General features: G+C 42.4%; 2 protein-coding genes across 3 annotated transcripts in view; one reads left to right on the top strand and one right to left on the bottom strand.

Annotated features, from left to right (window-relative positions):
- LOC122980281 (low-density lipoprotein receptor-related protein 1-like) overlaps positions 1–17,936 on the top strand; it is a 98,997-nt gene extending 81,061 nt beyond the window's left edge. For both annotated transcript variants that reach the window (XM_044348120.1, XM_044348121.1), the window contains 46 exons: positions 79–271; positions 1,039–1,164; positions 1,375–1,503; positions 1,597–1,716; positions 1,812–1,925; positions 2,032–2,181; positions 2,477–2,599; positions 2,704–2,820; positions 3,153–3,281; positions 3,401–3,523; positions 3,638–3,778; positions 4,222–4,409; positions 4,516–4,699; positions 4,791–4,876; positions 4,997–5,116; positions 5,337–5,524; positions 5,880–6,085; positions 6,177–6,365; positions 6,448–6,596; positions 6,690–6,783; positions 6,892–7,008; positions 7,116–7,235; positions 7,941–8,063; positions 8,463–8,588; positions 8,685–8,801; positions 9,473–9,579; positions 9,674–9,806; positions 9,917–10,039; positions 10,144–10,266; positions 10,461–10,598; positions 10,689–10,826; positions 10,938–11,057; positions 11,192–11,457; positions 11,582–11,763; positions 12,005–12,111; positions 12,200–12,319; positions 12,467–12,643; positions 12,787–12,927; positions 13,018–13,191; positions 13,443–13,604; positions 13,790–13,970; positions 14,100–14,207; positions 14,310–14,383; positions 14,480–14,573; positions 15,515–15,659; positions 15,747–17,936. In XM_044348120.1, coding sequence (XP_044204055.1) covers positions 79–271; positions 1,039–1,164; positions 1,375–1,503; positions 1,597–1,716; positions 1,812–1,925; positions 2,032–2,181; positions 2,477–2,599; positions 2,704–2,820; positions 3,153–3,281; positions 3,401–3,523; positions 3,638–3,778; positions 4,222–4,409; positions 4,516–4,699; positions 4,791–4,876; positions 4,997–5,116; positions 5,337–5,524; positions 5,880–6,085; positions 6,177–6,365; positions 6,448–6,596; positions 6,690–6,783; positions 6,892–7,008; positions 7,116–7,235; positions 7,941–8,063; positions 8,463–8,588; positions 8,685–8,801; positions 9,473–9,579; positions 9,674–9,806; positions 9,917–10,039; positions 10,144–10,266; positions 10,461–10,598; positions 10,689–10,826; positions 10,938–11,057; positions 11,192–11,457; positions 11,582–11,763; positions 12,005–12,111; positions 12,200–12,319; positions 12,467–12,643; positions 12,787–12,927; positions 13,018–13,191; positions 13,443–13,604; positions 13,790–13,970; positions 14,100–14,207; positions 14,310–14,383; positions 14,480–14,573; positions 15,515–15,659; positions 15,747–15,887 — 6,426 coding nt within the window. In that variant the 3' untranslated portion in view covers positions 15,888–17,936. The remainder of the gene's footprint in view (positions 1–78; positions 272–1,038; positions 1,165–1,374; positions 1,504–1,596; positions 1,717–1,811; positions 1,926–2,031; positions 2,182–2,476; positions 2,600–2,703; positions 2,821–3,152; positions 3,282–3,400; positions 3,524–3,637; positions 3,779–4,221; positions 4,410–4,515; positions 4,700–4,790; positions 4,877–4,996; positions 5,117–5,336; positions 5,525–5,879; positions 6,086–6,176; positions 6,366–6,447; positions 6,597–6,689; positions 6,784–6,891; positions 7,009–7,115; positions 7,236–7,940; positions 8,064–8,462; positions 8,589–8,684; positions 8,802–9,472; positions 9,580–9,673; positions 9,807–9,916; positions 10,040–10,143; positions 10,267–10,460; positions 10,599–10,688; positions 10,827–10,937; positions 11,058–11,191; positions 11,458–11,581; positions 11,764–12,004; positions 12,112–12,199; positions 12,320–12,466; positions 12,644–12,786; positions 12,928–13,017; positions 13,192–13,442; positions 13,605–13,789; positions 13,971–14,099; positions 14,208–14,309; positions 14,384–14,479; positions 14,574–15,514; positions 15,660–15,746) is intronic.
- Positions 17,754–21,898, bottom strand: dtx3l2.3 (deltex E3 ubiquitin ligase 3L2, tandem duplicate 3). The gene is made up of 8 exons (XM_044348122.1): positions 21,654–21,898; positions 21,250–21,301; positions 20,963–21,013; positions 20,256–20,463; positions 19,903–20,066; positions 18,701–19,816; positions 18,362–18,579; positions 17,754–18,227 (listed from the first exon to the last, which is right to left on the bottom strand). Exons 2-8 carry the CDS (start codon positions 21,283–21,285, stop codon positions 18,158–18,160), a joined length of 1,863 nt encoding a protein of 620 aa, XP_044204057.1. The 5' UTR covers positions 21,286–21,301; positions 21,654–21,898; the 3' UTR covers positions 17,754–18,157.
- Positions 21,899–22,056: the final 158 nt, after the last annotated feature.

The following is a 22,056-nucleotide window of genomic DNA, read 5'->3' as shown; positions in this document are numbered from 1 at the left end:
CCTAATAGTCAGTTTGTTGCAAGGCTGAAATTTCCTAGATGTGTGAGGTCATGACTATGGTTGTGCTTCCCCCTGCAGGTGGTGTTGAAGAATGAGCCGGTCCATCCATTTGGCCTGGCTGTGTATGGAGACTACATCTTCTGGACTGACTGGGTGAGGAGGGCTGTGCTTCGGGCTGACAAATACACAGGAGGAGACATGAAGGTGCTGCGTGCTGACATCCCCCAGCAGCCAATGGGCATCGTCGCGGTGGCCAACGACACCAACAGCTGTGAGTTTTTACACAGAATGAGGGATCCAAGTATTTGTTTGTGTGTGTGTGTGTGATTTCTTACTACTATTCTTTTAAGCGACACTGTGACACAAAGTGTTTTGAGTACATAATGTGTTTGGGTGATATGGATAAAATGCTTTATCATAGTGCAATTTTCGATCCTGTATAAATATATGTTGTCATTCAGTAAATTTTCTAAATTGAAAAAGTGAGGACATTACAAATGTAACAAATAGCTGTACGAAAAACAGAAACAGACAAAAATATGTGAACAAAAAATGCTTTTCTGCCTTAGCACAGCAGTTAATGAGGGGACAGCAGTAATCTGGGAGTCTGACACAGCAGCAGATGAGTTATAGACACAATTGCTGTTCTTCACTTTTAACCATACTCTGCACCTCTTTCTCCAATTCATCTTTTTCTACACCTCCTATTGTCTGTACCCTTTGAAATCAATGCAGCCTCACTTTTTTTCTCTACCATATTGTCAGCTATTGTCTCTGACAAGTTGTTTCATTCAGTTGGGCTCCAGCACCCACAGCAACCATACAAGCCTGCAGTAATAGCTGCAAATTCCATTTAGATGGAGTCACATTGAATTATGCCTTCAGCAGACATATCTGCCTGCCGATGTGGATGCACATGTGTTTGCTTGTGTGTCGGGGGTTGGATGTGTAGTCTTAGTGGGCTCACTCAGGCGTGTTGATACTGTATGTGCAGGTTTGTGTGGCTAATTTTCCCTAATGTGCCTCATCTCTACATAGGTGAGTTCTCTCTGTGCCGTGTTAACAACGGAGGATGCCAGGACCTGTGTCTGCTGACCTCTGAGGGAAGGGTCAACTGCAGTTGTCGTGGTGACAGGAAGCTTTTGGAAGACAACACCTGCATAGGTAATACAAGAATAGGAATCAAGTCTTCTTCTCATCTGGCTTTAAAAGAGTTGATACCATATACTGATTAAAAAAGGTTATTTCATAATTTAAAAATACATTTTGCAGAAGTTTTCTTTTCTCCTGAGCTTAATGTAATGAAATTAATAGGTCGAGGCAGACATCAAGCTTTTAATAGATTTGAATGAACAAATTGTTTCTCTCTCTCAGCTGTGAACACTACATGTAACAACATTGATGAGTTTGAGTGCGGAAACGGAGACTGCGTTAACTACACCCTGACTTGTGATGGCATGGCCCACTGCAAGGACAAGTCTGATGAGAAGCAGTCGTACTGCGGTGAGTATAAAAGGTAGTCAAAACCATTTCAGTCCTACTCTTGTTGTTGACATTTGTAATTTGATTCCATATTGTTTCCTGTGTGGTTCTCAGCCAATCGTGCGTGTAAGAAGGGCTACAGACGGTGTGTGAATGCCCGCTGTGTGGGGCATAGCTCCTGGTGTAACGGACAAGACGACTGTGGAGACAATTCTGATGAGCTTTTCTGTAACAGTGAGTCCATCTTACTAATTAAGCAGGTTTTTACCACCCACTGTCTTTTGATATTTTATATTGTGTTCACTGTCTCACGTCTTTGTGTGTATCAGCCACACTGTGCTCAGCCGATCAGTTCCAGTGCCGAGACGGAGGCTGCATCTCCAACTCCAGCAAGTGTAACCAGAAGGTAGACTGTGATGACGCCAGTGATGAGATCAACTGCAGTAAGTAAAAAATGATTATATTCACCAAAACCAAAATAATTAATAAGAAAAGCAAAGACTTTCTCCCAGGCTATGATAATAAAGTAGTGCTGCTCTCTTTGTTAAGCTGCCACGGACTGTTCCAGCTACTTCCATCTGGGAGTGAAGGGAGTGACATTTCAGAAGTGCGAGTTCACCACACTCTGCTTTGCTCCTTCGTGGCAATGTGATGGAGCGAATGACTGTGGAGACTTCTCCGATGAAAGAAATTGCCCAGGTATTTTTAACGACCTCTAAGATACAGATATGTTTTCAAATGTGCAGGTGATGTTCTAGGAAAAAAAGTAATTTTCCGCAGATGGATTAAAGCAAGAAGTTCAATTTGGATTATTCCAAATGGAAGAGACAAAAACAATTAATGTTTTCATCCATTAAATTGTGGTTTTGGAGGGAATTCTGCTTGAAAAACATAGAAATGTAAATTAAATTTTCTCATTCTCTCTTTATGCTGGCTTACTGTAATTCTTCTGATGTTTTCTTCTTTAACCTGCCCATTGTCTGTACCCTGCCAGGGAGCGGGAGAACAAAGTGTCCAACCCCCTTCTTTGCCTGTCCTAGTGGACGTTGTATCCCAATGAGCTGGACATGTGATAAGGAGAATGACTGTGAGAATGGCGCAGACGAGGCTCACTGTGGTGAGTCCAGATATTCAAAGCTAAACGAGCTGAAATGCAACAGACCATTACTTGGTTTTGGTGCTTATATTTTGCACTTAATACATTCTTTCTGGTCCTTTTAGATAAATTCTGCTCAGCCTCCCAGTTTGAGTGTGGGAACCACCGCTGCATTCCCAACCGCTGGGTGTGTGACGGAGCCGACGACTGTGGTGACAGCAGTGATGAGGACAGCAAGTGCAGTGAGTGTTGGGCACAAACATTTAGTGAATACAAATGCAAAAACAGTTAGCACTAACATATCTAGCAGCAAAAGTATTTTCACAGAAGTGTTTGGTTCTGTGCTCTTTTTAACTGTTTAAGTTACCTTTATAAAGCAAATGTGCGTGAATTAAACTCTCAAATTTAGAGAAATCCCTCCATTTCTGGATATTTGTGTATTTAACAGTTCCCATTGGCTCTGAAACATTCCAAAAATATAATCATCTGATTGTTTTTGGAGTTAACTGCATGTTCACAAATCCACAAATAAAGGGTAATGAAAACCGCCTTCAATAACCTCTTTCCATCACAGAAACAAAAACCTGCAGTCCCGAGGCGTTCCAGTGTCCTGGATCCCATATGTGTATCCCTCAGCGCTGGAAGTGTGATGGTGACAAAGACTGTCCTGATGGGGCTGATGAGAGTGTCAAAGCCGGCTGTGGTGAGTGCAGGCTGGTCAAAAGAAAAACATTTTAATAACCCAGAGTGGCATAAATCTATACTAAACTTGTACAAGCACATTTTCACTCATTCATTCTCCAAATATTTTTTATGTCTCAGTCTTTAACAACACGTGCAGCAGCAATGAGTTCATGTGCCAGAACCGACAGTGTATCCCCAAGCACTTTGTGTGTGACCATGACAACGACTGCAGTGATGGCTCAGATGAGTCCCAGGAGTGTGGTGAGTGGACCCATGACCTCTTGTAAAAGGTCTGTCCTTGCTCTTGCTTTTAACAATGAGTTCGACTCTCCGTCACCTCCGTGCTGTTTTTTTTTTTTTTTTTTTTAACCGCAGAATATCCTACATGTGGAACCAACGAGTTCCGCTGCGCTAATGGACGCTGCCTCATCCAGAATTCATGGGAGTGTGATGGAGACTTTGACTGCCACGACCACTCGGACGAGGCCCCTAAGAACCCACGCTGCACTGGCCCAGGTTATATTCACACAGCCACTACAGCAACACTTTAGCTACATACAGTATAATACCTTGCCTAGCGTACATAATAGTGGTTTATTGGCATTAATGTAGTATATGTGCAAATAGTTTTGCTATTTTTTTTTGAGCCAACTTAAAAATCTTATGTTCAACTGTTGAGTATGTTAAGTTACAGTTAAAATATATATATATACAGTAAGACAAACAGCAAACATATAACACAGCAGCACAACAGCACAGAAAGCAAGCATGCTGGATTGAGTATATAGACAAGGCATCTAAAAGTGCATACAAAGCATAAAAATTAATATTACTTGTGATTATAGAATATGATTTTCTTTTTGGTAACTGGAAAGCACTCACAACAGTATCAGCCTCACTTTCTCACATTTTATCTTTATTTGTTCCTTTTTTCATTTCTTTTCTTTCACATGAAATAGAGAAGAAATGCAACGACACAGCATATGCCTGCAATAATGGAAACTGTGTCAATGAGACGCTTCTTTGTGACCATAAGGACGACTGTGGCGACGGCTCCGACGAGCTGAACTGCTTTGTTAACGAGTGCCTGAACAGCAAACTGAGTGGCTGCTCTCAGCTCTGTGAGGACCTTAAAATAGGCTTCAAAGTAAGTCAACACCTTGAAATTTTGACTTGAGTTCTCTAGTGATGGATGTGTAAAATAAGCAGCGTGCACCGTCGCTTTACCTGCTCCGTACTTTGCCTCCTCACAGTGCAGATGCAACTCTGGCTTCCGTCTGAAGGATGATGGGAAGACGTGTGTCGACATAGATGAGTGCACAACCACCTATCCCTGCACGCAGCGTTGCATTAATACACACGGCAGCTTCCACTGTCTGTGTGTGGAGGGTTTCCAGCTTAGCCCTGACAACCCCACCATATGCAAATCCACCTCTGGTAAGAAACATGACAGATTAATAACAGTCAGGCAAGTGTTTAAAGTAAATCCACGATGCAGTAATACTTCATGCTGTCTCTCTTCATGCAGATGAGGAACCCTTCTTGATCTTTGCCAACCGCTACTACCTGCGGAAGCTCAACTTGGATGGCTCCAATTACACGCTGCTCAAACAGGTGAGACCTGCAGATACAGTATGATACTGTATGTCCCTTTGAAGTGCTTTGAAATCCTGCAAACCATCCTCTAGGGGTTTATCGCCAGCCCAGACTGATGCAGCTTCTGTTATTTGACAGGGTTTGAACAATGCTGTGGCTCTGGACTTCGACTATCGTCAGCAGATGATTTATTGGACAGATGTGACCACCCAGGGCAGCATGATCCGACGCATGCACATCAATGGCAGTGATGTTCAGGTCAGTGTGTCTGCATCTTATCTAAGGAAGAAACGGGACAGTGAAAAGTGCTGATAATACCTGTTTGGCAGTTCCTCTTCAACACAACATTTCCATTTAAAATGATTAATTAATCCCTATTTGTTTGCATGTATATGCAGTTAAAACCTAGGAAAAATAAGTAAATCCTTCATCGCGAGTTGCAGATTCACAAAGTGTATACTGCTTGCTCATTTGTCAGGTTCTTCATCGCACATCACTCAGCAACCCAGACGGTCTGGCAGTGGACTGGGTGGGAGGAAACCTGTACTGGTGTGATAAGGGACGGGACACTATCGAGGTGTCAAAGCTGAATGGAGCGTACCGAACAGTTCTGGTCAACAGCGGCCTGAGGGAGCCACGTGCTGTGGCTGTGGATGTACGCTATGGGTAAGAGTGACATGACACAACTTTTGAAGAAGTGGGTTGAACAGGGAACAGGAGAACTTTTTTTTTTTTGGAGTGGAAGAAGTTTGTTACACTTCCAGATGGATGCAGTTTACCAACATCATTGAATGCAAATTTAAACTGCCTTGTTTTATTTACATAAATCTATAATAGACTAACTTTTCTGACTGACTTTTTTCTTGTTATGTTGCAATATCTTTGAAACTCATTACTATTACTAATTAGACAACCCCAAGACCTGACAGCGAAAATTTTCTTCTAAATTTTGACTTCCTATGGTCTGTCCCTGGTCTGATGTGTCAATCGCAATAATCCTAATACGGCACTCCCCTGACAGGTATTTGTACTGGTCAGACTGGGGAGACAACCCTCACATTGGGAGGATTGGGATGGATGGCACCAACAGAAGTGTCATCGTGGAGGACAAGATCACTTGGCCCAATGGCCTGACACTGGACTTTATTAATGACCGCATCTACTGGGCTGACGCCAGGGAAGACTACATCGCATTTGCCAGCCTGGACGGAACCAAAAGACACACAGGTAACTATCCGACAAACACTTGGGAGTATGTTTGTGCACTTTTCCAGTTGTTGCTACCAACTCATGTGTCTTTATGCCTGTACCCCTGTAGTTCTGACTCAGGATATCCCCCACATCTTTGCGATGACTCTGTTTGAGGAGTACATTTACTGGACAGACTGGGAGACCAAGTCTATCAACAGAGCTCATAAGACCCTGGGAGTCAACAAGACCATGCTGATCAGCACCTTACACAGACCGATGGATGTCCACATTTACCACCCATACCGCCAGCCTGAGGGTATGACGTGTTTTAAATCCTCAAGTACGTCCTGATTTCTGTCTGATCTGCCCTTAATTCTCCCTTTTTTCTTTCTCTTCAGTGGCTGAACACCCATGCCAGACCAACAACGGAGGCTGCAGTAACCTGTGTCTGCTCTCACCTGGAGGGGGCTACAAATGTGCCTGCCCCACTAACTTTTATCTCGCAGCCGATGGCAGACAATGCTTGTCCAACTGCACTGCGAGTCAGGTGTGCTGTCTCGAGATTATCGTTTTTGACATTTTCCTGCTTCAAAACATCATCAGCTCTAAAAAGAAGCCATTCTCTTTTCTGTCCCTTTAGTTTGTTTGCAAAAATGACAAGTGCATTCCGTTCTGGTGGAAGTGTGACACTGAGGATGACTGTGGGGACCGGTCAGATGAACCTGCAGACTGCCGTGAGTGATGAGTCCAGCCTGACTATAATCGTCATAATATACTATTACTGTTGCACCATATTGTTTTGGTCCTTCTGGTTAATAATGTGATGTGTTTTGTCACTTTAGCTGAGTTCAAGTGCAGACCAGGCCAGTTCCAATGTGGCACAGGCATTTGTACCAACCCAGCCTACATCTGTGATGGAGACAATGACTGTCAAGATAACTCTGATGAGGCCAATTGCGGTACAGACTCCTACACATACTTATGGAAGGTTTTATATTTTTATGTATTTCTACCTGCACTAATCTAAACCCTTTGTCACCCACTGTTTGTTGTCTTCTGTATCCAGACATCCATGTGTGCCTGCCCAGTCAGTTTAAATGTAGCCACCCCAGTCGCTGCATCCCTGGCATCTTCCGTTGCAATGGACAAGACAACTGTGGAGAGGGAGAGGATGAGAAAGACTGTCGTGAGTCTTACCGCCATGTCCTTGTAGTTCCCTTAGGCACTATTTTCCATTTTTGCCCCACTAGTGACAGTACTGATCATCTGTTCATTATCTAAAAAGCCCTTTGGTCCATATGCAAAGGTCCTACAAAGATACTAAGATATCTAATGGCTGCATTGCCATTAAATTTGTTGTGCATATTCATGGTACCCAGAGGATGAACTGTACAAATTGTAGTGACCTCTTAACTTTTCCTCTGTGGCCCTCCTTAGGCCACAGTTTCCACTTACCATATATCAAAATCTAATGAGCAGATTTCTATGGAAATTGCTGAACACTTTCAGACTCCTCAGAGGATCTCTGTCCATTTGACCTTTCCTTTAGCAGTAACCTCAGGCCAAATTATGTTGCATAATGTAATTGCCATGACATTTGCTGAGGGACATTTGCTGCACATTCATCCTCCACAGAGAGAGATTAGATGAACTGTTCTGTCGAGCCATCCTGAGGTCAAAATTTACATATGAGCCCCTCTAGCTGCAAGGGTCTGATGAATCACAAAATCATCAGTTCTATGCACCCACATTTTGGAGTGGCCCTTAGGGCCCACTCACTGTGAATTTCAGTGTTTTCATCCATTGCTTCAATGCAAAGTGATCAGGTAGCAATTCTTCCATATTTATTGTCTTTGAGTAAGGTGGTCTAATCTATTTGTCTCTTGTGCAGCGGAGGTGACGTGTGCCCCCAACCAGTTCCAGTGTACCATCACCAAGCGCTGTATCCCACGGGTGTGGGTGTGTGACAGGGACAATGACTGTGTGGATGGATCTGATGAGCCTGCCAACTGCAGTAAGACACAATTTACTATTACTGTATCAGACAACACCTCTCTTAAGAAAGGAGAAGAAATAAGTCTCCTCTGCAGCATGAACAGGGTTCTTTAATCAACCCTGACTGATAATATTGATGAGAGACTGTTGATATCAGTAATGAATAAAAAATAAATCTAGAAAATACTACCTGGGCTTTGGGGTATAGAGGTAGAAACTTCAGATTATACAGCCACACAGCCTGACTGCAGGGGTGTGTTGATATACACTCAATGCATCATTATTTGACTGATGATTATTGAGTTGGAGTTGATTGAAAACTGAAACAGGCACATTTCAGAGCATTAATAATAACGCTATCATCTATTTATTATCTATCAATTGGTATGTCTCATCCATTAAATCTTCTCGGTTGCAGCTCAAATGACGTGCGGCGTGGATGAGTTCCGCTGTAAGGACTCAGGCCGCTGCATCCCGGCACGCTGGAAATGTGATGGAGAGGATGACTGTGGAGACGCTTCCGATGAACCCAAGGAGGAGTGTGGTAAGGAGAAAGTGTTAAGTTAGTGACAGAGAAGTTATTTGGTGGGAAACGGGACCAAAGCCATGCTTGTACTTATTATGTCTGTTCGGTTCTCAGATGAGCGCACATGCGAGCCATACCAGTTCCGCTGTAAGAACAACCGCTGTGTGCCTGGCCGCTGGCAGTGTGACTATGACAATGACTGCGGGGACAACTCTGATGAAGACAAGTGTGGTATGTTCCTTCTGTTTTTCTTACTTTAGTGAGGGACATTTTTCGCTTAGACAGTCTGTAATAAAACCACTATTTATATTATTGAATGAGCTCTATTGTAAGCAGACATTCAGATGCAGCAGGTTCCAGCGGTAAGCAATGTATCACCTTTTCGCTATGTGTTTCTGTTATATTTACTCAACTACACGCATGGTTGAGACTTTGATTTCTTTTTTACATTAATTAGTTCTGTGGCCATTTGCACATCTCACATCATCTCATGTCTATTTTGCATTTCACACTGGCCTGTTGCTGTGAGCCAGAGGTAGGTGTTTTCGCAGTTTCAGCTCAACCATCCACAACCTCTCAGCTACCCAGTCCTTCATGTGCCCCAGGCTTGTCTTTTGCTTTGTGAGCCTTTTCCGTGCTTTTCAATCCCACTAGCTCCTGTAGCTCCTCCGCTACATACCGTACAGTATGTTGTGTCATCCCAACCTCTGTGCCCCATGATATGAATTATTTTATTCACGTACGTCTGGCTCTCAACAGAGCACTCTGTGTTCTTTTTGCAGTCTGCTCTATTCCCACTTTCTCTTCTCTTTTCCTGCTTCTCCTTACTCCTTGCCTCTGCTCTCCCTTCCTCCTTGATTATCTTCTCTCACCCTACTAAGCTGTCTTCTCTTTGTCCTCAGTGCCTCGTCAGTGTTCTGAGAGCGAGTTTGCCTGCACAAATGGCCGTTGCATTGCCGGACGCTGGAAGTGTGACGGGGACCACGATTGTGCCGATGGTTCGGATGAGGTATCACTCCAACCATTTCCTTCCCAATTAACTTATCAATTGAATTTTGACATGGTGGGGGCACTAATGAAAAGAATTCTTTGTTTTGATCCAGAATGGCTGTGATGTGAAGTGTGACAGTGATCAGTTCCAGTGCAAAAATGGCCACTGCATCCCCATCCGCTGGCGCTGTGATGCTGATGCTGATTGTATGGATGGCAGCGATGAGGAGAAATGTGACGCTGGCGGTAAGGAACACACATTTTATTTTCTACTGAATGCTTAGCCCAACATATAACACTGAAGATGAGAATGCAGACAGCAACTGGACCTTTTAGTTCTTTCCTTCGTGTTTTAGTGGGTAGACACTGCCCCCTGGATGAGTTCCAGTGCAACAACACACTCTGTAAACCCCTGGGCTGGAAGTGTGACGGTGAGGACGACTGTGGAGACAACTCTGATGAGAACCCAGAAGAGTGTGGTAAGAATTACTGCACTTCACATGTCGACAGTATTTCTGAGCCATTTGATAGCCTGCTTGCAATTTTCTCTCTTCCTTAAAACTTCTCTCCTTCTGTCCCTTAGTTAAATTCCAGTGTCCACCCACAAGGCAGTTCCGCTGTCATAATGACCGTGTGTGTCTGCCGGTATCAAAACGCTGTGATGGCGTCAACAACTGTGGGGACAACAGCGATGAGGTCAACTGCTGTGAGTTTGCTTAATCTCTTTGAAATTGTTAAATAGACTGACGGAGAGAAAAAAGTCATACTGTACAGTCACATTGACAACACAAAAACGCATTTTTATTTAAATTGCAATTAGATGTAACTCTCAATCATGGCTCAGGATGACTTCTGCACATGATAATCAGGTTAATAACTTCTCTGTGACTCCTCCAAAAGTGCCTCATACCACACCAACATGTCAAAAGGAGGAGTTCCAGTGCTCCAATGGCCGTTGCATCAACTCTGTCCTGCGCTGCAATTTCTTCAACGACTGTGAGGACTATGGTTCTGACGAAATCAACTGCAATAAGAAAGGTGCGTTGTGTCAGAGTGTAGCTGTCATGACAGTGTCCATGCTGCCCGGTTATCAGCATTAATGCATGCTCCCTGTTTCTTTGCTTGCAGACACTGCACTGAATGAGTGCCGCAACAACGGGACCGCGTGTGGAGATGGAGATGAAGCTCACTGTGTGGTGAATGGCACAAACTCTTTCTGCTCCTGTAAACCCGGCTTCAAGTCCAGCAGACGCAACACATGTGAAGGTACAGCTCTCTCTCTCTCTGCCCTGGCTACATTTTGTTATGTTATGGCTACAGTCTGATCCAGGCCTTGAAACTATGTGTAACTTGTATCATGTCATGGCTTGTTGACAGATAAGAACGAGTGTAAGGAGTTCGGAGTGTGTTCCCACATCTGCAACAACACTAAGGGCTCCTACAAGTGCAGCTGCCACAAATACTTCACCAGAATTAATGACACCTGCAAGGCTGATAGTGAGTACTTCTTCTATAAGTGACACTGTGTACACTGGATTTTGTTTACCTGCTTTCATTTTTTCACATCGCTGCTCTACTGCAGTGACATTTGTACTTTTCCTGGCCTGACATAATTTCCTGTGCATCTCCAGCTCAGAGACAAGTGCTCTACATCGCTGATGACAATGAGATCCGCAGCTTGGACCCTTTCATGCCAAACTGGCGCTATGAGCAGATCTTCCAGGGTGATGCCAACGTGCGCATTGATGCCATGGACCTGCATGTCAAGACGAACCGCATTTACTGGACAAACTGGCACACTGGGCGCATTTCTTTCTATGATTTGCCTTCTTCCTCCTCCTCCCCCAATAGCAACCGTAACCGTCGCCAAAGCGAGTCCAGGGTCAACAACCTGGAGGCAAGTGTGCATATGTTTGCTTTTTTATGTTTATGATGTAAAATATAGACAAGATATGTACTGTAAAGCACATGTGTCCAATCTTTGAGGTTCTTATTGCATTTTCTCTGTCTCCTGTGTTCAGATCCCTGATCTGAAGATGCCCCGGGGCATTGCTGTGGACTGGGTGGCAGGAAACTTGTACTGGACTGACTCTGGTAGAGATGTTATCGAGGTGGCCCAGATAAGCGGAGGACGCCACCGCAAAACCCTCATCTCCGGCATGATCGATGAGCCTTATGCCATTGTAGTCGACCCCCCAAGAGGGTGAGCAGGTCTTGGGGAGACTAGGGGTGCACTGAAACAGTCAATTCAATTTTATTTATTTATTTTGCCCAATACCTCAAATCATAAATTTGCCTCAGGGGGCATCACAATCTGTACAAAATGCATCATCCTCTATCCTTTATAACTAGATTGATAACATATATGAAGAATATGATTGCAAGAATGCATACAAGAGATTTGATTGTAATAACAGCAGTGAACATTCAATTTCATTCATTAGGAAAATGTACTGGGCAGACTGGGGGAACCACCCCAAGATTGAAACTGCTGCCATGGACGGGACCATGAGAGAGACACTGGTAGAAGAAAACATCCAGTGGCCAACTGGTAAAACACACACATGAACACTTCTCAATCATCTGTTCTATACTTAAGTCTTTAATCTAACAAAAAATACCACCCTCTGTTTGTATAGGTCTGGCGGTGGACTACTTCAACCAGCGTCTGTACTGGGCCGATGCTAAACTCTCTTTGATCGGCAGTGTGAGGCTGAATGGCAGTGATGCAGTCGTGGCAGTAAACAGCATTAAGAACAGTTGAGTGGCACTTATTTGCACTTCATCCACACTGACGATCAGTCTTTATTAGTCAGTGGCAATTTAATGGAGGCAGACAATGCAAGAATGTGTATTTTAGCACATATACTGTCTGTAAAGCTTCTAAACTTTCTGTTTCTACACAGAACTCCATCACCCCTTCAGTATCGATATCTTTGAAGACTACATCTACGGCGTCACCTACATCAACAACTACGTCTTCCGAGTGAATAAGTTCGGCAAAGGCCCCATTGAGAACCTAACAACTGGAATGAACCACGCCACAGATATAGTGTTGTACCACCGCTACAAGCAACCTGAAAGTGAGGACAAAAGACAAAGCTCTCATCGTACCATTGCATCTTTCCATTTGAAACAGCAGCAATTATCAGAAAAACAAAGACCATGAGATAGAATAATTATTTTTCACCATTGTTAATACCATTATTCTCTCTGCCTCTGTCAGTGACTAATCCCTGCGATAGAAAGAAATGTGAATGGCTGTGTCTGCTGAGCCCCAGTGGACCAGTCTGCATGTGTCCCAATGGACGCACACTGGACAACGGCACATGTGTGGAGCTGCCCACTCCCACACTGTCTCCTATCTGTGAGTAAACAGACACACACTCACACATGAAGAACATACACACAGGCATCTATATTATTCTGTATGGCTGAAAAACTCCATCATCTACAGCTCCTCCCAGTGGTCCCTGCACGATCCAGTGTATGAACGGTGGCAGCTGCTTCCTGAACGCTCACAAGCAGCCCAAGTGTCGCTGCCAGCCGAATTATGGAGGAGATCGATGCGAGATTGACCAGTGCAGAGACTACTGCAAGAATGGAGGAACATGTACAGCTTCCCCTACAGGTAAGAAAGGGACATTGCAAATTGTTTCTGGCATTTTGTTTTATTGTTCTTTTGCTAGTACAGTAGATGATAATATTGTCGTTAAATACAATGTTAATGACACTATGTCGGCTAAATACAGCTTTGAGTAACAACTAAATGTTTCTGTTGTCCCAGTATTTAGTAGCAAGACACATTTTTCCTCTTTTTATCATCCTTGTTTAGCCTTTCATCTATTTATGCCTTCATACGGTATGTCTGTCCTTCCACAGGCTCTCCTACCTGTCGATGCCCGACAGGGTTTACAGGACCAAACTGTAACCTGCACACCTGTAAGGATTACTGCAAGAGCGGAGGCAACTGTACTGTCAGCGCCGGAAACCAGCCAACCTGCAGCTGCCCTCCTGACTTCCTGGGCGACCAGTGCCAGTATAGTGAGTGTTCCCTCTATCTAACTGATAATGCAAGTTTTAAAAATTCAGATATTTCTGCTGACAAGTGAGGTACATAGCAATAAAGTCAGAATTGCCAGTTGAAGTGTGTGTACTTACATGTTTATATATATGTGTGTGTGTGTGTGTGTGTGTGTGTGTGTGTGTGTGTGTGTGTGTGTGAGTAGGAAGCTGTGAAGGCCACTGCCAGAACAAAGGTACATGTCTCCAGAGTGCCAATGGCTCTAAACAGTGCCGCTGTCTGCCCCAGTACACCGGCAGCACATGTGAGATTGACAAGTGTCACTATTGCCGTGACGGCCAATGTATCCCCAACAACAGTTTCACATCAGGGGAATTCACCTGCCGGTAAGATCGCTCACAGAGACATAATTTACTAAACACAGGCAGACATGCACAAACTTTCACATGCAAAGTTGAATACTTGTGTCTGGCACATTGCAGTGCTACTCACTGTTTTTTTTCTGTCCTCAATAGCTGCACAAATGGAAGAATCCAGCCCAGCTGTTACACATGTGATACAAACGAGTACTGTGCAAATGGCCAGTGCTCCATAAATCCTGACAACCACCTGCCAGAGTGCAGGTGAGGAGCAGAGTGTTTTCATCTCATAATTGTTATCACTGAATCTGAATGTATCATTGCATAAATGCATATCTCTTTCATTTCCTCTCTTCTTGTGTGTAGATGTTCACCTGGCTGGGCAGGGCACCGCTGTGAGTCTGTGGCCACCACTGAAGGTGGCTCAAGTTCAGGCGGACGTAAGTCAGCACTTCTACAACAACATCAGTTCCTTGAATTTGGTATGATTGGGTTGAGCGTGTACCATTCTTATATTTGTATGTGTTTGTGTGTAGGCACAGCTTCCATAGTGATCCCTGTACTGCTATTGTTGCTGCTATTTGTGCTGGCTGGAGGAGCGTTGGTCTGGTACAGGAGAAGGATGAGAGGGTGAGTAACAGCCTACACATTCAAAGCAGAAACAGGAGATAGTTTTTTTGCCTTCTCTCTTTCCCTCCCTCTTTCTTCCTCCTTTTTTCTTTCCTTTCTTCCATCTGCACTCTTCCTCTCCTCTCTGTAATGGCATCTCCTCTGCTCCTCAGGTCTAGCCGGCCCGGCAAAACCGGCTCCAGACGCTTGCGGTAACAGTTGCCAGGGTTAAACTTTCCCCTCCATACGCCCCTCCCATCCAAATCTGCATCTCGATGCTCTCTCTTTCTGTCTCTCCCTCACTCATGAGTCTTGGTTGCTGTGTTGCAGTGTTTGGCCCTGTGGTGAATGTCACATCATTCTCTCTGATGTCAATGGGAGCTGTAGTTTTGTTTAATTGCCCTCTTCAGAGCAGCCTCAGGGCAGATCTATTGAAAAGATGCCTTGAATAGATCTGTCTGTGTGCTGGCCAGTGCTGTAGATTTTTCATACTAACTGTTCATCATATTGTGCCATATATTGTACTGTACTGTGCCGTGGTTTGTATTGTGGTGGTGTCTCTCATAGTGAGAGATGGCAAAAAGCATTCTTCCAAGCTCAGATTGGAAAATGCAATTTGGAAAATCCAGCATTTACTGGCAGATATGTTATAGCATATTTTAGATAATCTGTTTACTTTGAATGACCATTTAAGTACAGTCTGGAAGGTTAGTCGGTACAGTAACAGCCCTGTGTCCAGGTCCACTGTGTCTAGATCTGTCTTGGGCTAAATGAATGCTGGGTTTGTGTTGGTGCCTGTGCTGTGGCTTTGTTCCCTCAGCCTGGATGGTGGTGAGAATCATGCCGTGATGCCTCTGCCCTCCCTTCGTGATGTGGCTGTGTCTCTGCTTGCACTGTTTAGCCCCCTATTAGCTTGAATAATACGCAATGGTATGACTGTGCCCGTATTTTCTTTTGTGTAGTGCCAAGGGCTTCCAGCACCAAAGGATGACCAATGGGGCCATGAATGTTGAGATTGGAAACCCTGCCTACAAGATCTACGAGGGTGAGCCTGATGACGACGCTGGGGAGCTGCTAGACGCAGACTTTACGCTGGACCCAGACAAGGTAGAGAAAATACCAGGCATGCATGTACAAACACCCATACCGTAGTGTCTTACACATTATCTAATGGATTTTTTTGACTCCTTCTAGCCCACTAACTTCACAAACCCAGTATATGCCACTCTGTACATGGGAGCTCACAACAGCCGCAACTCTCTGGCCAGCACAGATGAGAAGAAGGAGCTGCTATCACGCGGAGATGAGGAGCCCCTTGTGGACCCCCTGGCATAGACTCCCCATCGGCCTGGATCACGCTATTCCAAACACACCCCTCTTTTTGCCTTTTAAAGAAAAAAGGAAACTAAAAAAAAAATCGACAAAAAGTGTGAGAGAAAATTGATAAAAAGTGTGAACACTGTATAAAATGTACAAAAATGAAGGACTACTTTTGTATGTGATTGCAGTATTATATTTTGTTCTTTTGAGATTCCTCTGGTCAAAAATGAATAACATTTTCTATGAGAGATTTTTAATTTACACTTGTCCCTTACCCTTTACCTAAATAGCCACTACCTCTGTGCAAAATGAAATGGAAACAAGAAAATCAGAAGAAAAGATGCTATCATTGGAGCAATTTTAATTTTTTATTTTTGTATGAATTGTATAGAGAAAAAAAAAACATTGTTCCATTTCACCAGTGCCAACTGTTTGTTGTTTGTGTTGACTTTGAGCGGGAAAGGCAAAACTCAAAGTTTTCTAAAATCGGTACATGTGTTGTCTTGCCGGGGTTCTCGGCAAGATTGTGTGAGACAGATTTATGATAGCACCGTTTGTGTATAGCACATGTAAAATGTCAATACCAGATGGCAACTACAGTATTTCCACATAATTTTTTCTCAGAGAACAATGTTCATGAAATGATTGTGTTGTCTTCCTTGCACAGAATTCATATTTTACGGTATAGTGTATACTGTAGGCTTTATACCGTAAGATGTAAAGCAGGTATGTTTGTTTTTATCACATTGTATGACAGTCGGAGCTTATGTGTTACTGAAGGATGACAGGAGTTTTGGTGTGTGATTGTGGAGTCGGAGAATGAGGAAGTTGGTCGTAGGTTAAACATTCCAGGCGGAGGTGTGGATGGAGATTACAGATGTTAAAGACACAGTAAGGATGGATGCCTTCATGGGTGGACAGTGGGTTGTGCATACATGCCCCCGGCCACAGCTGGCTAATAATGGAGGGGCCATAGCAGATAGACACTTTGATGGATAGTTTGATCATGTCTGCTCCATTTAGTTGTCTGCTACAGGGGTCTTCCTCGAGTTGAAGGAGAGGAAGGCTGCAATTATGGTAAAATAAGAAGAAGAAAAAGGATGGAGATGGGCCTTTTGCTTGTCTTTTATTTCTCAAGTCCATTTTTTTTTTGTGTAAAGACCAGATAACATCCATCTGGCTTTGTGAGTAGTTTAATCTTCCTACCTTTAGAGGATCAAAGTCTGTACGTTCACAGTTTTTGTAATGACTCAGTCTTAAGTGCATTATGTTCATTTGATCCTTAGCATTTCTCTGTTCTTCTTGAGCTGTTTCTGATCTCTCACTCTCCTCTGTGCCCTGCTGCTGCTAATGCTACCATTCTGGTCGCTCTGACATGTCCTTACGCTCAGCCTCTGTCCCAAAATGCTGCTTCTGTCAGAAATGTGTCAGCCATATCTTAATGCATGTGAAAAGTAACACCGATCTTTAATGTAACTACAATAACAAGTTTTTATTTTGCTTACCTGTCAGCAAGTGTTATTTTACGCTGTTGTTGTATATGTTTTGTCTTTAATTGAGAGAGAAGTACAATCATTTTACCTAAAGAACATTTTTGCTAAATCATACATGCATTTTCAGAATTGTTTTTGATTAGTCCTTGTTTTGTTTTTTTAAATGAAAAATGACACATAGCTTTTATAGTACACGATGCATGGAGGCTCAGACTTTCTTCTGGAAAGAGAATAATGTTTAATTTTTGCTGGAGTACTTTACAAACTAAATAACAGATATTGTTATAAATAAAATTTTAAAAATTGTACAGAAAATAAGCCAATGTGTTTTGTGTTTTGTTCACAGTCTGTGCTGATAGTGAAGAATACTGCAGTGAGTCAGTTTGAGTTGGTTTAATTATTTATTAGGCAAACTTTAAATCACATCATGTGTACTGTAGGCATAAAGTAAAGTTACATGTATTTATCTATGTTGCATTCTTTCTGTTATAAGTTGTCAAATTTTCTCAATCGATTTAAAAAAAAAAAAAAAAAAAAAAAAAATCTATCAAAGAAAACTATGCTTAATAGGTGAAGATACAGATAAAGTGTAGTACATGTTTCTTAACAATAAATTCTCAAGCTGTTTTGAGTACACCTTAAAGCAACCCTTACTCATAAAATGAAAAATGAGAAGAAACAGCAAATAATATTGTGTGCATTCCAAAACTGCTCATTTTAAATAATCTTCATTTTTTAAATTTCTTTCTATATGTAAAAGTAGACTCTCCTCAACCACTTTGTATTAAGTCTTCACTTGATGCCTTTAGCCTTCAGCTCCTCCCGGACTCTGCTCAGATAGCCAGGGTCAGGATACCCAAAACTGTGGAAACAGCGTAAGTAAATTAATACAACCGTATGGTCAATTTCAAGTCAAAATCCCTTGTAACCTATCAGTAGACTTGACACTGAAAAGGAATATGTTTTAAAAAGAAGCAAGAGATTTGGCTACTGTACCTCTCCGGTCCTCCTGACACTGAGGTCTTGTGATGAATGTCGTTCCAGGTCACCATGTTGTCCATCCCAGTGGTTCTGGATGTCCCAACAGTGAAAATGAGCTTCTGATCAAACGCTTTCTTCAACAGGTGCAGCACTTCATTTCCTTCTTTGTTGTCTGGAAGATATGCTGTTCTGTGAATACCAGAATAGCGCTGTCCAGGATTGGGATGCTTTTCCTGAAAAGGGAGAAATGCAGCAGAAAGTAGACATGATTGACAACCAAGGAATGAACATAGAAGAAATAAAATAACATACAATTGATATGATGTCTTGAAATATTTAAATTATGGCATTTACCGTCTGTTTTCCACCTGGAATATCATAGTGGATGACTATCTGGCCACAGTCTGGGAATCCATTAAGAGAATAGGGAAATGACGTCCATGTCATTGTTCCATCAGGCTGGTCTCCCTTCACCATACCAAAGACATCTTTACAGATCGGACAGATGGGTCCCATGCTTTTCTTTGACTGTGCCAGGCACTCCTCACAAAATTCATGTTTACACTTCAGCCGTTTCTTATTGGTAAATGCATCCATGCATATAGGGCACTTTTCCTCTTTATTGTCTCCTGCTGTTGCTCCCTCTTCCGTGGGTGCTCCATTCAACGCCGGTCCACTGAGGGTGAGTTGGGTGAGGTTCATGGGAGACGTGGTACTCTTCTGGTACAGATGAAGAAGGGCTCTGACAGCATGGCTCTCCATGGAAGCATTTCCTCCAGAACTTTTGTAACAAGGTTTGATGATGACTTTGCCTTGACTGATGTCTGATTCCTTAAAATCCACACCAAACTTAGTTTTGATCTTAGTTAACTGCTCATTGAAGGATGTAGTCAGCAGCTTCCAGGAGCTCTCCTCCATGGTTAGCCCGGCATCAGCGAACTGGTCTCTGATGCTCATGTCAATCTTCTGTGCTATGTCTTGAGATGCCCATGTTGGCTCTCCAACAGAAGTGTTGGCATGTGTAAAGGTTTTCTGTGATGTATTTAAGGTCTTTTTGATGAGATCTTGACTTTCTCTTGGCCCACATACGATCATTTCTTCAGAGTTTAGAGTGAGCAAAAGCTTCTTCTCATTTTTCTGGATGATTTTCAGTGTGTCTCGCACCTCTTCTGGATCTATGGGCTTGAGAGGAATAACTGAGCCTTCAGATTCACCTAAGCACTTCTGGACGAGGTTAATGAACTCATAAAAAGCCTTCAATCTTCCATCTTTCCGGTCCGATTCAAAGGTCACCCTAACCTCTGCAGAGATTTTAACTCCATTCTCTCTCTTTATACGTTTCATTTCCTCCTTGTAGATGTGGTTCACATACCAGAAATGGCTCACTGGGACATCACAATAGCATGTCTCCTCTCCTGCTGTAGAAACTGCTGCTGAACTGCCGCAACTACTCTGTTCCTGCACCTGGTCCTGAAAAAAAAATACAATCTATTAATTTGGTGACAAGCATCCATTTCATGTAATTCACTCCTACTGATTTGCCACACAGTACATACATCTTGTGGTGGCACTGACACAGATGAAGGATGGAGGTCCAATGAAGCATCCTCTGGCATTTGTGTCTGATTTTTTGGTGTCAGACTAACAGACGTGATTGTGACTTTTTTTCCCTCTTTGTTGGTCAGTGTTTCCCCAACCAGTGTCTCAACCTCATGCAGGTCTTAAAAAAGGACAAACACATAATTGATTTGACCAACAAACTGAATTGCAAAACCAATATTAAGACGGAAAGCTGCCAAAATGAATTTTACTAGAGTCAATATAAATATATACTGTAGATAGGTAATCAGAGAGTTGTGAGATTTTACTGTAAGAATTAAAAAGAAAATCAAACATAGTCATACTGCACCTGGAGTAGGATTAATCCTTATCAAAGCTCTCCCATCTCTTGAGGTTTTTGCAACAGAGCAGTTTGCCGTAGCTTTTCTTTTGTTGAACCAAGACTGAAGAACTTTCTCCAGAGTGGTTTTAGTTTTCTGTGGATTATCAGACTCTAACCCCACGAATGAGAGAGTAAGTAGAGCTTCATCTTCAGTCTTGGATGAAGGCATCAGAGCCTGAAAGAATGGTGTGAAAACCATCATTAATGGTGCCGTATTACTATACAGGATAGCACAAAACGTTAATGTAGTTTAAAAAGTCTGCTTAGACAATGATTTTATGACAATGATTTTTTAATATCCTGTTTTTAAAAAAATAATTACATGTGAGGAGACTGAGAGGTTAGCCACTTAGTCATAATTTAGTGTTGATAATAAGATAACATCAATCCTCAGAGGGAACATTTGCAACACAAATTGACAAAAGCTCTAAGTGGACAGCAGAGGGCAACAAGTTGTGATCAAATGTTGAGCTTGTGGCTTCAGATTACATGCTTTCACTTTCACAAACACACTTTACTGAAAAACATACAAGACCTGCTGCTACTAGTTCTGGATGTTCTATGTACCCACAGTATGTTTAGTTTATAATGTAATATCTTGGAAATGGAAACATTTAATTCACTCTGAACCAGTTTCAACTAGTATGTGTCATTAAACATAAGCACACAAATACCTCAGCAGGATTATCATGAGATGATGAAGGTGGCTGGGTGTTATTGTTGTCCTACAAAAACCATGAGGGAAGTAAGGATATTTCAATTAAAAAAGACAAATGTGACAATTAGGCTAATACTTCAAGATATAAACTATTTTAACAGTACTCTCTCTATTGAAGACACATGTAAACAAACTGTGAATATTTACATATTAATAAAACAATATAAATTGTTTGTAATACCACAGCTCCCTTAACAATTGTCTTTCATACTGTTCCTATCTAGCATTAGTCTGCAGACTCACCACCTCCATAGGCTCCTCTTTGTCGTTGTCAGACATTTTGACAGTCTTCTTCCTTTAACACCAGGCAAACATTTGTGACATATGAAAGCAGTGTTTACTATCAAGCTGCCAGTTCATACAACAAACACGTCTCTATTTGGCGTCATTATATGAAACATGTATTCGGAAAAATATACATCAAAAATGTTCTACAAGAGAAAATCTGTCGCTCGACGTCACTTTCGGTTACAGACTGCGCAAACTTTTACAGCCTTTAGCTTATCTTCATACTTTTCTAATCGTTTGGGGTTACATTTTTTTAAATGGATATCTGACGTCATGTCGCACTTTACGTAAACATGCGTACATATGTAACCGTACAGTACAAACAGTGTATAAAATATAGATTTCTGCATATGTCTCACCTTCAGCTAGCTTTAAATGCTGGTCCGTCTTCCTGATAAATGAAAGTGAAACTGTTCACTCCGCAAAACGAACGACGTCATACTGGAGGCTGCACACATCAACGCAGCTGCTGACTTTTCACTATTAATGATTGTGTAGTCATCGATACATTGGTTTGGGGGATATTGAATCACTTTTCTCCAATAAAGCAAGAACATTTCTGACCTTTTTTGTTTTTTGAAAGAAAAAATATGATCATGGACATTTTGTTCTTAAAGAACATGTTCACAATATTCAGGTGTCCATATGAACATTGACACGTTTTTCTTGCTGTAATCATTCCTCCTCCTGTCCATACTGATCATTAAAGAAATCCCCTCATAATGCACTTACAATGTAAGGAATGGGGGACAAAATCCACAA

The sequence above is a fragment of the Thunnus albacares genome, chromosome 4 (genome assembly GCF_914725855.1).
Source record: "Thunnus albacares chromosome 4, fThuAlb1.1, whole genome shotgun sequence".
NCBI classification, from domain to species: Eukaryota; Metazoa; Chordata; class Actinopteri; order Scombriformes; family Scombridae; genus Thunnus; species Thunnus albacares.
The sequence above is the reverse complement of the archived record's forward strand: the minus strand, read 5'-3'. Positions and strand labels throughout refer to the sequence as shown.